Genomic DNA, 16,068 nt, shown 5'->3' with positions numbered 1-16,068 from the left:
GAAATTATTAAGGTTTTTCCTTTGTGTGTATATTTTGCATACTATCTAACTTTTGCACATTATTCATGAATCAAATGTAAATGTATTGTATTATATCACTACTCACTATTGATTTTGGTGTTTGCCTTAATAGTGAACAACTCATCACGCTTTCCTTTGAAGAAGCCGAAGAAGGCGAAACATGTCGGAAATATAAGTGTGAAATTAATTATTTAAATACTGTATACATCTATGTAATTAAATCAAATGTTTGTACAAATATTTTTAACTTTATCAGGTTTAAATAAACATTATTGTTTTTATGAAAAAGTACACTGTATAATGTGTCTGTGCACTTAAAATGTACCGTATACCTACTCCACTTCTGAATCTATCTTAGAGCTGACTGACAGGCAGCAAGATCCAAAATGAAAAGCATCTGATAGAAAACTGTACTTTTATAAAAATCTACAATCTCAGCAACTTTGTCTATTGAACAATTAGGCAACATTTCTGCTGACTACCTTCCTCCAGCGTAAAATCAGATGACTTCCCTGAAACTGAGAAATTAAATCAAAACAACACCTTGAGATTGATTTGTTTGTAGCGTATCAAGGTCTATACAGCATTATAATGCATGTCCAGGAATCACATAAAATTGCACTTTACAAATAATAATAAAAAGTAGCTAGGGAAAAACGTGAGTATTACCTTTCTCTGAGAGAAGATCGGTTTAGCACAGGGCTGGGGGGGTGTCTTAGTACTGATGATGGAGCCGACCTAGAAAACTGAGACCTGTAAGGAGACGCAACACCATTTTCTGTCTCTAGGGGCACCTGATCATTAAGACTGTCCAAGGACATCTGAAGGTCATCAATGTGCATCCTTTGAGAACCCTGTAAACAGATCAATTAGAAAATATATTTTATAAAAAAAAAAAAAAAAACATTGCACAAAAATAATATCACCCTATATAACATAAGGACAACAACAATCATTTCATTTACAATTAATGGAGTCGCCAAGTTTCTAAGAGTCAAGTGTGTGTTCACTCCTAGTTGTAATTTGTAACCGGACAGGTTTCTTTAACAGTATATGGATTTTTCATGATAAAGGAAAAGAAATTGGCAGCACTCCAGGTTCAGTCAAAATCCAGATTTATTGACTGGACATCCTAATATGACAATCGTGACAAGGTAGACGCGTTTCACACACTGACTGTGTGCTTAATCATTACGGTAATGATTAAGCACACAGTCAGTGTGTGAAACGCGTCTACCTTGTCACGATTGTCATATTTGGATGTCCAGTCAATAAATCTGGATTTTGACTCAACCTGGAGTGCTGCCAATTCCTTTTCCTTTATCAAGTTTCCACGGAGACGAGCCAGGGCATGCACCGGTGTGAGTCATCAGGCAATTACACCACCTTGAGCAGTGAGCTCTTTTCTCTTCAATATGGATTTTTCATATTAGATGGTAGAGATGAAGCACCTGCCTATCACATATCTGGTGGAAACTAAGTAGCTAAGGGGGCCCCTTTTGCACTTACTGTCCAACACTCTGGAAGGTGCTGGACAGAAGGTGCTGTGCGATAGCACAGAGTGACACACACTTGACGGAGTTTGCATATTCAAGCTGGATTATTATATTAGACACACGTATTCATGCTCAGTTTTCCTTTTGCTGTTGAGAATCTGAACTTCCTTAGGCCCCTTTCAGACCTGCCTGTCAATTTTTCAGGTGGATCTGAACGGATGCCCCTTGCATCCCTATTGGGCAGCGGATGTCAGAGGAGACATGTCCGCTAACATCTAATCCGATCCTGTCCATCAAATCCGGACGGATGGAAACTGTCCATTCTCATCCGATTCCCCCATAGAGGAGAGCGGGGATCTGACACCTCCATCTCCGCACACAGAGCGGAGACGGAGCTGTCATATGCCTGCTCAGTGGGGGATCGGCGGATCGATCCCCCGCTGAGCAGAAAACGGAATGGACAGGATCGGACCTGTGTGAAAGGGGCCTTACGCTGCCTCTGGTGATAAGATTTCTCAGTTCTCAGGTCTACACGTCAGCCATAACATTTAACTTCCCCTGTTTCAGTTTTCAATGATTTTACTGTAAAGGATGCAATGAAAGAAGTGGAAAAACACAAAGCAGCCTGGTAAAACACAAAGCCCTTTGGTGAAAAGGAACAGAGGCAAAAATGTCAGTTTAGCAATCTCAGTCTTGGGAGTCCTCAAGAAAAATAAAAAGCCAGAATGCGACTCAGCCCAACGTACTCTATGCATCACATTTTGGGCAAAGTGGAACTTTAATAAAGAAATCTGTTCTTCTATTTTACAGAAAAGACTGAAACAAGTCTGCAGACTTTGCCCCTTGCATATAAATGAAATACAAAGCTTGAGCCAGCAAACACAACTTGTAAATGAATTTGAAAAATAAGTCTGCAGGATATTTTGGCACAGCGTTGTCCAATACACCTCTTCAAATACCTACACGGGAAGGAAAAAAAAAATCAAAGGCAAGAAAATCATTGGCTTTAGGCTGTGCCTGAGCAAGAGGAATGGAAATTATGAAGGAAGTCATTTAGATTTCTGAGCGCTGATGAAAAAGAGGGGGAGAAAAAAAAAAAAAAGCTATTAATCAAACCAGCATCAGCGTATCGATATCTGGCGTTTTTCTACTTGAAAAGAATCCAATCTGCATCAGGAAGTTGCCAGGGATGGGGTTTATTTGTTTATTCTCAGAATTTTGATGCCGGCCAGTTCATTCCAAACACGTTTTCCGTTTAATTTCAAAGCTGTGCCGTTGTTTTCAGCTGCTAATAAAGGTTGATTTCAATCTCTTGTCGTTTTTGCGGGGATGCTCAGCGGCTTTGGGCCATACGGGAAGTGATGAATTGAAGACCGACCGTTGCTATCTGGCAGGGCCCAAAGTTCCCATTGTTAATATCGCTTTATTTTTCCCCTTCAAACAAATCAATTTTAATTAAAATCTCTATGATAAACCAGTCGTGAATCATCAGGACAGTCCAAGCAAAGTAAATTATATAAAGCGTTCTCAGCGAACGGAAAATATACTGAAGCCCGATGAGGTTATCATTAGCGGAGAGAGGCTGGAGGCAGCGTGACAAGAAAATTGGAATTTAAAGTAATGGGGTCTGAATGCTGAAACAACACAATGGACACAAACTTTACTTTGGTCTTTCATTAGTTGGTCCATTGAAAGTAATAGATGCCAACAGGCCAAACAATCAGGCACCCCCCCCCCCCCTACCCCTACACGCACAGACACATATACAGTATTCATACACGCAAAATGTAAGCTAAAACTCTTTTTATTATTAAAAAGACCTTTCAGTTAAACGGTAAGAAGATATAAAGGCACAAATGAATGCAATATCTTAAAATCCACCATACAGCAGAGCTCAGAAAGGGGGATGGAGAAGTAGCACAAGAAGCCAACCGGTTGTGCTGCAGTGCATGCTACATACGGGTTGATTTACTAAAATTAGAGAGTGCAAAATCTGGTGCAGCTGTGCATGGCAGCCAATCAGTTTCTAACTTCAGCTTGTTCAATTAAGCTTTGACAAAAAAAAAAGAATTGGAAGCTGATCGGATTCTATGCAGAGCTGAACCAGGTTTTGCACTCTCCAGTTTATAAAATCAATCCCATGGTGATAGAAGGAAAGAGCAGAATGACATAAAAACAGGCTTAAGGCTTCTTTCACACGGTCCGCCTCCGCAGGCGGATCCGTGTTGCTCAGAGGGGATCGATCCGCGATCCCCGCTGAGCCGGGCGGATGACAGCTCCGTCTCCGCTTGCAGAGCGGAGAGGGAGGTGTCTCAGCACCCGCTGCCCTCTATGGGGGATCGGAGGAGAGCGGACCGCTTGTCCGCTCTCATCAGATCCGCTCCGCTCCGATTACTGAACGGATGGAAAAATAGGGTTTCCATCCGTCCAGATTTCAGCACAGGATCGGATGCGGATGGCAGCGGGTGTCAGCGGAGGTGACCTCCGCTGACACCCGCTGCCCCATAGAGCTGCATGGAGGATCCGATCAGATCCGCCTAAAAAACTGACAGGCGGATCTGATCGGACCGCCCGTGTGAAAGAGCCCTAAGAGTGTGCTAAATCTCCTTTAATTTTCAGTTTTGGATGGGGAGTAGACATGCAACAGAGAAAGATCAGGTCTGGTCCCTTGCCAGACAGCACTCTGCTTAGAGGCAGAGCTGTCTAAATCTCAGAAATGGACAGACAGAAATGCAAATCCTTTGGCAGGTACAACAGTTTTCATATAGAACTCATTCATAAGGGTGTATCGGTTCATACGACCGTACGAAGGGCTGTCTTCATCTACAGTGTCTTGCAAAAGCATTCACCCCCCTTGACTTCTTACCTATTTTGTTGCATTACAGCCTTAAGTTCAATGTTTTGTTAATCTGAATTTTATGTGATGGATCAGAACACAATAGTCTAAGTTGGTGAAGTGAAATGAGAAAAATATATACATAAAACTATTTTTTAGAAATAGAAAACAGAAAATTGGCATGTGCGTATGAATTCATCCCCTTTGTTTTGAAGCCCATAAAAAGCTCGGGTGCAACCAATTACCTTCAGAAGTCACATAATTAGTGAAATGATGTCCACCTGTGTGCAATCTAAGTGTCACATGATCTGTCATTACATACACACACCTTTTTTGAAAGGCCCCAGAGGCTGCAACACCTAAGCAAGAGGCACCACTAACCAAACACTGCAGTGAAGACCAAGGAACTCTCCAAACAAGTAAGGGACAATGTTGTTGAGAAGTACAAGTCAGGGTTAGATTATAAAAAAATATCCAAATTTTTGATGATCCCCAGGAGCACCATCAAATCTATCATAACCAAATGGAAAGAACATGAGACAACAGCAAACCTGCCTAAAGACGGCCGCCCACCAAAACTCATGGACTGGGCAAGGAAGGCATTAATCAGAGAGGCAGCACAGAGAAAAAAGATAACCCTGGAGGAGCTGCAGAGTTCCACAGCAGAGACTGGAGTATCTGTACATAGGACGACAATAAACCGTATGCTCCATAGAGTTGGGCTTTATGGCAGAGTGGCCTGAAGAAACCAATTACTTTCAGCAAAAAACAAATTGGCACGTTTTGAGTTTGCCAAATAGGGGTGTGGGAGACTCCCAAAATGTATGGAGGAAAGTGCTCTTGTCTGATAAGACTAAAATTGAACTTTTCGGCCATCAAAGAAAACGCTATGTCTGTCGCAAACCCAACACATCACATCAACCAAAGAACACCATCCCCACAGTGAAACATGGTGGTGGCAGCATCATGCTGTGGGGATGTTTTTCAGAAGCCGGGACTGGGAAACTGGTCAGAGTTGAGGGAAAGATGGATGGTGCTAAATACATGGATATTCTTGAGCAAAACCTGTTCCGCTCTGTGTGTGATTTGAGGCTAGGAGGGAGGTTCACCTTCCGGCAGGGCAATGACTCCAAACACACTGCTAAAGCAACACTGGTTTAAGGGGAAACATGTAAATGTGTTGGAATGGCCTAGTCAAAGCCCAAACCTCAATCCAATAGAAAATCTGTGGTCAGATTGCTGTTCAAAAGCACAAACCATCCAACTTGAAGGAGCTGGAGCAGTTTTGCAAGTAGAAATGGGAAAAAATCCCAGTGGTAAGATGCTCATAGAGACTTATCCAAAGCGACTTGCAGCTGTGATTGCCACAAAAGGTGGCTCTACAAAGTGAGGGATCAGCCCAGAACTACACGGAAGTAGCTTGTGAATGATCTCAAGGTGTGCAAAAATGGGTGCGCTAGATGTGAGCAATGTGTGTAGAACCAAAAGGGAAAACACAATGAACAAAATACCTAATGAATAAATATACAGAGATATAAATAGGCAAATGCAAATTCAAACGTGGCCGCTCTGCAGCGCGGACCACGGGTGGTGATGGCGCAGGCTTCTCCCCCCGACGCGTTTCCCCTGATGAGGCATCAACTGGAAAGGGAGATCTTCTTAAGTGTTTTATTATGTTAAGTTGGTAAGGGTATTACCTCTCTTTTCTTTACACGTGGGTGCCAAGAGGGATTTGGTGTTTGCACGTCCTTTTCTTAACCTTCATTCACCATCAAGAAGATATCAGCCTTTTTTTCATCTTGGACTTGTTTTGGACTGCTTATATTTCCATAGCACGTTTTTGTTCACATTGTACACCATTTATAATATCTGTGTATATTTATTCATTAGGTATTTTGTTCATTGTGTTTTCCCTTTTGGTTCAACACACATTGCTCACATCTAGCACACCCATTTTTGCACATCACATGTTTACTTTATCAAGGTTAAAGTTTCGGTTGCTGCTGGAGATTAATTTTTGTTTGCGCACCTAATTTTTCAACAATGATCTCAAGGTAGTTGGGTCCACAATCATCAAACAAACCATTGGTAACACAATACGCCCCCATGAATTGCAATCCTGCAGTGCCCACAAGGTCACCCTCCTCAAGAAGGCACATGTACAGGCCGGTCTGGAGTTTGGCAATGAACATCTAAATGATTCAGAGAAGGATTTGGAGAAAGTGCTGGGGTCAGATGAGACCAAAACTGAGTTGCCATTAACTTTGACTCGCCGTGTTTGAAAGAGGAAAAATGCTGACTATGACTCTAAGAACACCATCCCTACAGTCAAGCACAGAGGTGGAAACATTATGCTTAAGGGCTGTTTCTCTGCTAATTACATGATACATTTGTATCATGTGTTTTTTTTCTGGATTTGTGGTTAATTTTCTGTCTCTATCATTTAAAATACACCTATGATCAAAATTATAGACCCTTCATTCTTTGTAAGTGAGCAAACCTACAAAATATGCAGGGGATCAAATAATGATTTTCCCCACTGAAGCCCCCATTGCCTAGGATGGCAAGACACTCCCCTGCTCCTTCCTCCTCTCCCCATCCTTTCTCCAAGCTAACAGACTGGCTGAAGACTCCACTGTCCAGTGTTAACCTTCCTGTGAAGTTTTCTATTAAGCTAAAAAAATGCAGAGGGTTTAATATTACTTTAACCACTTCAATACAGGGCACTTTTATCCCGTTCCTGCCCCCGGACAATTTCCTGTTGCACTTTGAATGGCAATTTTGCGGTCATGCAAGACTGTACCCAAACAAAGTTTTTTATCATTTTGTTAAAACAACTAGAGCTTTATTTTGGTGGTACTGTATTTAATCACCACTGGGTTTTTAATTTTTTGCTAAATAAACTAAAAAATATTGAAAAATTGGGGGGAAAAAAACGTTTTTTTCTTTGTTTCCGTTAAAAAAATTTGAAAATAAAGTTGTAATTTTTGTCATAATTTTTTGGAAAATGAAGAAGAAAAAAAAAATTACAATCACAATTTCTTTTCTTTACATACTGTCACCGGTGCAGTACAGCCTCATGACATTAATGGTGTGGTGGTAATCAGAGACACCAACTGGTGATAGCACAAAATAAAAATGTTATTTATTTTTTTATGTTTGATTACATTTTCTTTTTTTTTTTTTTTTAACTATGTACTAAAGCTAGAGAGGGCAAAATTAGTCACAATTCTGCAAAAATGCTGTTTTTTTCCTTGCATGTGATTGGCTAGTCTTTGCATAGTGAACTTTTATCCCCATCACCAAGATCTGGAGAAAATTCCCTCGCAGCGCACAGCTTCTCTTGCAAGTTTACAGCCTATTTGCCTTTAGTAAATCAACCCAAAAATCTAACAAGATCAGAAAGAAATGCAAATCTCCAGTTAGAGAGGAAATCACTCCAGAGTTAAAGTGGAGTTCCACTCTAAAATGATACTTACCTCCATTTTCTCGCTCTGGGTCACCTGAAAAACAAATGGATAATCGCATTTTTTTTTACTTACCTCGTAGAGAAGAAAATACTTACCTTACTTCCTTCTTCCTCCCCTCGGCGGCCACGGCCCGTCTTCACTTCCTGGCTTTGCAATGATTCCTGGGAGCTGAACATCATCGCTCCCAGGAATCATTGTGCCTGCACCGGCCCCGACGTCAGTTCCGGGGCGCGCACGTCATTCCCTTCCAAACAGCTTCTGGGCATGCCCAAAAGCTGTGGAGGGATGACGCGCGCGCACCGGAAGTGACGGCGGGGCCGGTGCAGTGCATCGTGGGACCGAAGAAGAAGGAAGAGGACGCAGAAGAGGATCGCGCTGGCTTCAAGCTGCCCACACCTGAAATGGCAGCGCTGCACAATACTTTTTCAAGGTAAGTATTTGTCCTAAAAGGTAAGTGCAACCCGGGACAGATCAGAGGCTAGCCATTGTGGAATGTACTAGCCCTGACTGTCCCGGGGATATTTTTATTAAAAAAAAAGTATTCCAGGGTGGAACTCCGCTTTAAGGAAATCCCCTCTAAGGCAGTTATCACAATTGATCCTAGTGGGAAGTGTTCCTCTCCATTCCTGTTGTGCTGACCACTCAAAATTTGAGATTCTTCCTCTTTTAAGTTGATATGGCAGTGGTCAGGGAATCTCCCCTGTAGTGACAAACTACTGACAGAGATTTAATGAGACTGTCAGCATCCATATTATCATTACAATGTAAGGGTTTGTGAACTCCAAGCTGTATTAAATAGTACATCCAAAGAGTGTAGTATTTGGACATTTTTCCCTCTGCCTGGCAATCTCTCAGCTGGAAATCAAAATGAATGGGGTCTGCAGCATCAAACTTGGTCACTAGACGTCATTCATCTCATTGCGGCACTGAATAGGTTAAAGCTATCACTCTATAGAGGAATGTGTGGGCACAAGGCCATGTGACTCGGCCATATATTCATTTTGCTCCAAGTTCCAATAGAGAATGTGTGTGGGTAAGAAACATTTCTGAGCCCTCCATTTTGACTTGTCTATAGAAGGTCTGGTACCCACTTCACACTGGGATGGCCATCACACTGCCATATGCAATATGCTGGGGGTATCAATTCAAAGTTAACGACACCTCCAGATCAGATCGCATATCGCAGTGCGATCTGACAGTTCGCACAGATATCCGATCGCACTGGTGTGAACCACCATGCGATCCGATTCTGCCGCGGACCAAAAAAAGGGTCCTGTGCATGTTCACTGCGATTGCGGTGCGAATTCAGCCATACAAACTGTATGGCTGAACTTGCACCGCACAGACATCGCATGTAATTTTGTGCGCCCTCGAATCATATGCGATGTCTGTGATCGCATAAGTGTGAACCGGCAAAAAATGTGAACTTAGTAATTATACTTTATAATTTTCCTTCATATTGGCTATTTGGGGAATAATAGATGCCTAGGAATCACACCATGAAATGGATCATGCCAGAATTCCAAGCGGCGTATGAGCTTGAAGAGGAGAACATACAGAAAACAAGTATGTGCAATCAGCTTGTAGCGGGAATTGTTCAGTCTCTGGGGAAAAGTCTGTCAAGTCTTGGAGCATTACATGTCAATATTCTGTAATGAAGTAAATCATTTAATATACTCGATCTGTCGTGAGATGATTGCATATTCTCATTTCATCTCTCCAGATACTAAATCACTCTCTGGCACCTTCAAGTGCCTATTAAAAATACAGTGCAAATGCCAGATGCACAGTCTCCCATGGCAACTATGTATGAACTTATTTGTTCTTTTGCTTGATTTTTTTGGCTTGATTTTTTGCTAGCACTCTTGCTTTCCAGGATTGGAGTTTCTGGGATCACATTTCACCAGGGAGCCTTTCTGTTTGTGTACTCTGGATTCCTCCTACAACTTAAAAAGTAGGTTAATCAGCACCTAGCCAAACTATTAAAGAGAGAACATGTACTTATGTGATAAAGATCCCTTTTTCTGTACTACTACAGCTACTGACGAGTACTGGCCTACTGCACAATTATAGCCCATTCAATTCTATCCACTGCCTTTAACCACTTTACCACCGGAGGATTTTGCTGTCTTACGTTCAGGCCACTTTTTGCGATTCGGCGCTGTGCAAATTTAACTGACAATTGCGTGGTCATGCAACGCCGTACCCAAACGAAATTTACGTCCTTTTTTTCCCACAAATAGAGCTTTCTTTTGGTGGTATTTGATCACCTGTGCGATTTTTACTTTTTGTGCTATAAACAAAAAAAAAGCGTTTATTTTGAAAAAATAACAATATTTTTAACATTTTTTTAGATGAAATTCCCCGCCCAAAAAATGTAAAAATCAAAATTTTTTTAAATTTTTGGCTAATTTCTTTTCTGCTACCTATGTTTGGTAAAAAAAAATCACAATAAGCGTATTTTGATTGGTTTGCGCAAAAGTTATTGCGTTTACTAACTAAGGGAAAGATTTATGTAATTTTTGGTGTTTTTTTCTTAAACGCGTATGGCGGCGATCTGCAATTTTTTTTTGCGGGACTGCGACATTGCGGCGGACAGATCGGACCCTTGACTGACATTTTTGACACTTTTGGGGGTACCAGTGACATTTCTATAGTAATCAGTGCTATAAATATGCACGGTTACTGTAAAAATGACACTGGCAGGGAAGGGGTTAATTTTATTGGAGAGGGAGGGGTTAATGTATGCCTGGTGCTTACTAACGTGTGTGGGGGGAGGTGACTGAGTGACACAAGGACAGATCGCATGTTCAGCTATGCTGAACACTGCAATCTGTCACTCCTTGTCACTTAGGACAGTGGTCCTCAACCCTGGTCCTCAGGGCCCACTAACAGGCCAGGTTTGCAAGATAACTGAAATACATCACAGGTGATATAATTTGCTGCTCAGTGATTGCAGTATTCTAGTCTGCATCTCCCCAAGGTAATACTTAAAACCTGGCCTGTTAGTGGGCCCTGAGGACCGGAGTTGAGGACCACTGACTTAGGAGATCCGCCCGCTCTGTTTACACAAGCGGGCAGATCTCCAAACTCGATTCCCCGACGATCGGGGGAAGAGCAGCTCCTCCCCTGGCCCGACTCCCGCTGAGACTGAAAACAGCGGGAGCGTGCCTCCGGCAGCGCGCGAGCGCCGCCTACAGGGGGAGGAGTCCAGTGACGTAGGTCTACGTCGATGGACAGAATCGAGCCACTTTGCCGCAGTACAGTCAACATGACTGGTCGGCAAGTGGTTAATCTCCATCTTCTGCCTGTAAATTCTTGTAAATTCTCCTAAACATTATCAACTCATCTTCCTTTTTCCCATATTCCCTTTTTTTCCTCCTGAGTTTACCACCAGTTATGTCTTTCCACTACCAGTTTTGTTTGTAACCAAGTCTCTGCAGTAGAATCCATAGATCTTACTATTCTTCATGCACAGCAAATCAAGTTAAAACTGAATTCCTTGGTCGTGCCCTGTGGTGCAGACTTTTTGGCTACAGGTCATCACCTTTCTACATGATCACATGGGCTCCCCACTCCAGCTAGATATTAAACAGTGTGTCCTAGGCTTTTTTCCAGATGACGTGGCTGACAAATTCCTAACCATTTTCCTGCATGAAACGCTCTTCCATGCCCGTAAGCTCATAGCAAAAATGTGGATGCGTGCACAGCCCCCTACCCTCCATCATTGGATGGCCGAGGTCAATTCTACCCTTCCATATAAACGTTTGATATACCTTCACAGAGGTTGCACCAAAAAATTTGAAGGGTTTGGAGCCGATGGATGGAGGACTCCCGTACACGCACTGGTCAGTCGTAGATGCACCCCTTCTTAGGAGGGCATACACCTTTGTGGGGCATATGGGGGGTGGGTATTCCTCTTTTTGACCCTCCACGAGAGTATGATGCTATGCTCCTCTTTCGGGGGGCATTGAGATGTAAATTATGTTCTCCAACCTTTTCTGTTCTCTCGGAAGGAGTCCCTTGGGTTTAATGTAATATGACTCCATTGGTACCTGCTTATCTTCTTGATGGATATCAACACTGTCTTTATTTTCTTGTACATAGTGTATTATCCTGTTCCGTTTAATTATCATGTGTTGCAGTAATTGACTGTATGTGTTTCTTTTTAATAAATTGCATTTTGAAAGTCAAAAAACTGAATTCTTTGTATGGCAATTTTTACATAGTAAGATTGGTCCTACTTGAACCAATGCAAGTATGTATGTGGGATCCCTGTGGAAGCTGGAAATCATTATACTAGGCACTGTAGTAGGGGGGTCCCATAGGAATGGCACATGTATACTTACAATAATCCAAGCTGTACATGTGTAACAAAGTAAAAAAAGTGTCATCTCTGGAATTCAGCTTTAAAGTGTTTAAGTTATTTTTAAAATTAAAATAATAAGCATATTACACTTACCTGCTCTGTGCAATAGTATTGCACAGAGTGGTCCCATACTTCCTCTTCTGGAGTCCCCCGCCGACGCTGTTCGTTACCGCCTCTTCTCGGTTTGCTTTTGATGAATTTTAGCACTAGCCACCACCTTCAGATATATCCTAATTAACAACACGCTGGTGTAAAATGCCTGGTATAGTGTAAACAAGGTGATAATTATACCCATATAAGAACTACATACTAGTCACACTGGGAGCATTTGTGATCAACCCTTGATAATAATTAGTTAGCACTTCAAATCCCAAACACAGCATTAGCTGCATGGATTTTGCATGTTCTCCCTGTGCCTGTCTTGGTTTCCTGGTTATTCCAGTTTCCTCCCACACTCCAAAGACATAATAGAAGTTTGATTGGCTCCTGTCTAAAGTGGCCCTAGTATGTGTATGTATGAATGTGTGTTAGGGACCTTAGATTGTAAGCTCCTTGAGGGCAGGGACTGATGTAAAATGTACACATATATATATATATATATATATATATATATATATATATATATATATATATATATATATATATACATACATACATACATACACACACACACACAATAGTATATATGAAGTGCTGTATAAATTGGCAGCGCTATAAAAGTACCTGCAATAAATAGGACCTAGAGATAGCCAATGTAGTAGGCCTTCGTCAACTTTTAATAGAAAAGAACCCGCAGGACTTAATTGACCTTTCCAGGAAGACACCACCTGTGGCACCTCTAACATATCTATCAGAAGGTGCTCTGTCACAAGGTTTGTATCGCTGCAGGATGTGTAAAATCTGTTGATTTCTAGATTCCAGCAAAAACAGGTTTTTCATGATTTGAATCATACATGATAGTTTTAAATTTGATAATCCGGAAAATAAAGAAACATCATTTGTGCCTAAGCAGTTCACTGATGGGACTGAGATGATGCTCACTGATAGGTGGCTCTGATGAGCACTGATGAGGTATAACTGATAGGTGGCACTGGTGCGCATAGAGGAGGTGGCACTGATAGGCGGCACTGGCATGTGGCAGTGATAGGCCTTCTACTCTCCAGCAGTAGGGAAAGGGTGACCGATCAAGCCCACAACCTCAACCCCAGCTGTCAAACAAGGAAGATGATGTCAGAGGTGGGTGGGCAGTAATTGCAAGCTGTGCTCATCACAGCACCGCCCAACAGATGAAGGCACTGGTTTGCAGAATAAAGTGTATATCCTGCTCCAGCAGGCCGCAAAGCCGCGGCCTCAATTATCTGCCAGCCTGACTTTAGTCCGTGCACCCGCACAGAGATTTATTTTGGTGCTATTTGATCACCTCTGCAGTTTTTATTTTTTGCGCAAAAAAATAACTAAAGAGCGACAATTTCGAAAAAAATATATATATTTGGTACTATCTGCTATAAAACACACCCAATAAAAAAAGTAAAAAAATCTAATTTCTTCATAAATGTGGGCAATTATGTATTCTGCTACATGTTTTTGGTAAAAAAAAAATAAAATCCCAATAAGCATACATTGATTGGTTTGCGCAAAAGTTATAGCATCTACAAACTTTAGGATAGATTTATGGACTTTTTATTGTTTTTACTACTAACGGCAGCAATCAGCTATTTTTAGCGGGACTGCGACATTCTGGCGAACAAATCTAAGACGAAGTGACACTTTTTGGGGACCAGCGACACCAATACAGTGATCAGTGCTAAAAAAAAAAAAAAGACCATCACTGTATAAATGACAATGGCAGGGAAGGGGTTAACATCTTTGAAGGAATGTGATGAACACTTGTGAATTAAACAAAATGTCTATTTTTCTATGTGTATTTTTCTGTACATGTACATATTTTTTTCCTGTCTTCCTTACTCAAAATGGCCGTTACTAGATACCTCCACCACCAACAATGGAATGTGAGGAAAAGATGGAGCCTTGGCACAGTGCCTTCAAGAGAAGATAACATTCATAAACTCGAAGGGGACCACCTTATAATGGACATGACTAATCAGAAAGCTGCAAATAATCAGTATTATGCTAATATTATGCTTAGGACGTACTAACATATGACACCGCCTACTGACTATTTAATACGCTGTCCATTGGGAATAAATAGGAAGTATCATTTACCTGAACAATGTGTGTCAGTCTGTGATATCCTCGTGCATGCACTCTAATTACCTATCTAATCAGATCCAGCAGCAAGAAATCTATTTTGAACCTAATTGAGGTTCGCAAACCATTACACATCAAGGGCGATCAAAGGGTTAAGTGTGCTCCCAGGAAGTGCTTTCTAACTGTGGGGGGAATGCTGTGACTAGAGGAAAACAGATCTGTGTTTCTGCTTAGCAGAAACACAAGATCTCCATTTTCCTCCCTCACAGAATGGCGGTCTGCCTTTGTTTACATAGGCAGACTGCCGTTTTGCCTCTCCTCTGAAGGATCGGCGGGTGCCGGCGGCCATTGCATGTGCACCCAAGAGGCGAAGATCTTCATCGCATATAGATATGTGATTTTGCGCTTAAGGGCCATCCTGTCGCAGTATATGTACCTGGCGCAGTCCTTAATCGGTTACATTTTTGATGGATTAGCTATACTCACTGTGAAATTTCCAGATTTCTCTGAATATTTTATGTCAGCTCCAAAATCTTCCAAAATGTACTAAAAGGAAATAACCTGTGTACTTTGCAAGTTCCGTTTGTACTAATTTTTCCCAGTTTAGTGAATGTGTTTAAGCTTTGTTGATTTCAATCATCCAAACATGTGCAAGCAAAAAATGGGATTTCTGACTTACCGTAAAATCAATTTCTCTGATGCTCATTGACGGACACAGCTCGTGATCTTCTTAACTATTGGGTTATACTGCCCCCGTACAGGAGTAGGACACTAGGCAGAAAAAAAGTCTGGCTACGCCTATGGGCAGTCCCAGAAGGTATACTCCCTCTCTCTGCTATAGGTACTCAATTACAAGCAGTGTCATAAGAATTACAACTCCACAGAGGGGTGGGTGCTGTGTCCGTCAATGAACATCAGAGAAATGGATTTTACGATTTACGGTAAGTCAAAAATCCCATTTTCTCTTTCGTTTATTGACAGACACAGCTCCTGATCTTCTTAACTATTGGGACGTCCCAAAGCAGTGTTAAACATGAGGGGTGGGAACAGCGAAAAGAAACTCTCAAGGCTAACTATAGCCAACCAGGTAAACAGGAGCTCAACCAAAACAACTGGAGCTCACCTGAAAAAAAACAATATATCCTCAAAGAGAATTAGGTCCTCTAAACAGCAGCCTGCTAAACCTTGGGGCCAAAGGAAGCATCCGCAAATGCCAACAAATCCACTTTATAGAACTTTATGAAAGTGTGCACCGATGACCAGGTGGCCGCCTTGCAAACCTGCATCACTGACGCCTGATGACGGAAGGCCCAGGAGGCACTGAGTGCCCGAGTAGAGTGCGCCTTCACAGGGGGAAGGAGGAACCTGACCCCTGATGGAATAGGCCTGAATCACTGTCTGTCTGATCCATCTGGAAATGGTCGCAGAGGAAGCAGACAACCCTTTGGCCCATTGGTGAGCACAAATAGTGAGTCTGACTTCCTAAAAGACCCCGTAGCTGCCAGGTACACCCTAATTGCCCCGACCACATCCAAGACATGCAAAGCAATTTCCTTCAGATGTTTTAGCCTGGGACACAGGGAAGGCAACACAATGTCTTCATTCAAATGAAAATCAGAGACAACCTGAGGAAGGAACGACGGACAGGGGCGAAGAACCACATTATTT

At 42.0% G+C, this 16,068-nt stretch overlaps 1 protein-coding gene across 1 annotated transcript in view; it reads right to left on the bottom strand.

Moving 5' to 3' along the window:
- The window catches only part of SPATA6 (spermatogenesis associated 6), a 175,249-nt gene that overhangs the window by 104,734 nt on the left and 54,447 nt on the right, over positions 1-16,068 (bottom strand). The window contains exon 6 of the mRNA XM_082266220.1: positions 691-875. Coding sequence (XP_082122346.1) covers positions 691-875 — 185 coding nt within the window. The remainder of the gene's footprint in view (positions 1-690; positions 876-16,068) is intronic.

The sequence above is a fragment of the Pelophylax lessonae genome (assembly GCF_965119305.1).
Source record: "Pelophylax lessonae genome assembly, chromosome: 8".
Classification (NCBI taxonomy): Eukaryota; Metazoa; Chordata; class Amphibia; order Anura; family Ranidae; genus Pelophylax; species Pelophylax lessonae.
The sequence above is the reverse complement of the archived record's forward strand: the minus strand, read 5'-3'. Positions and strand labels throughout refer to the sequence as shown.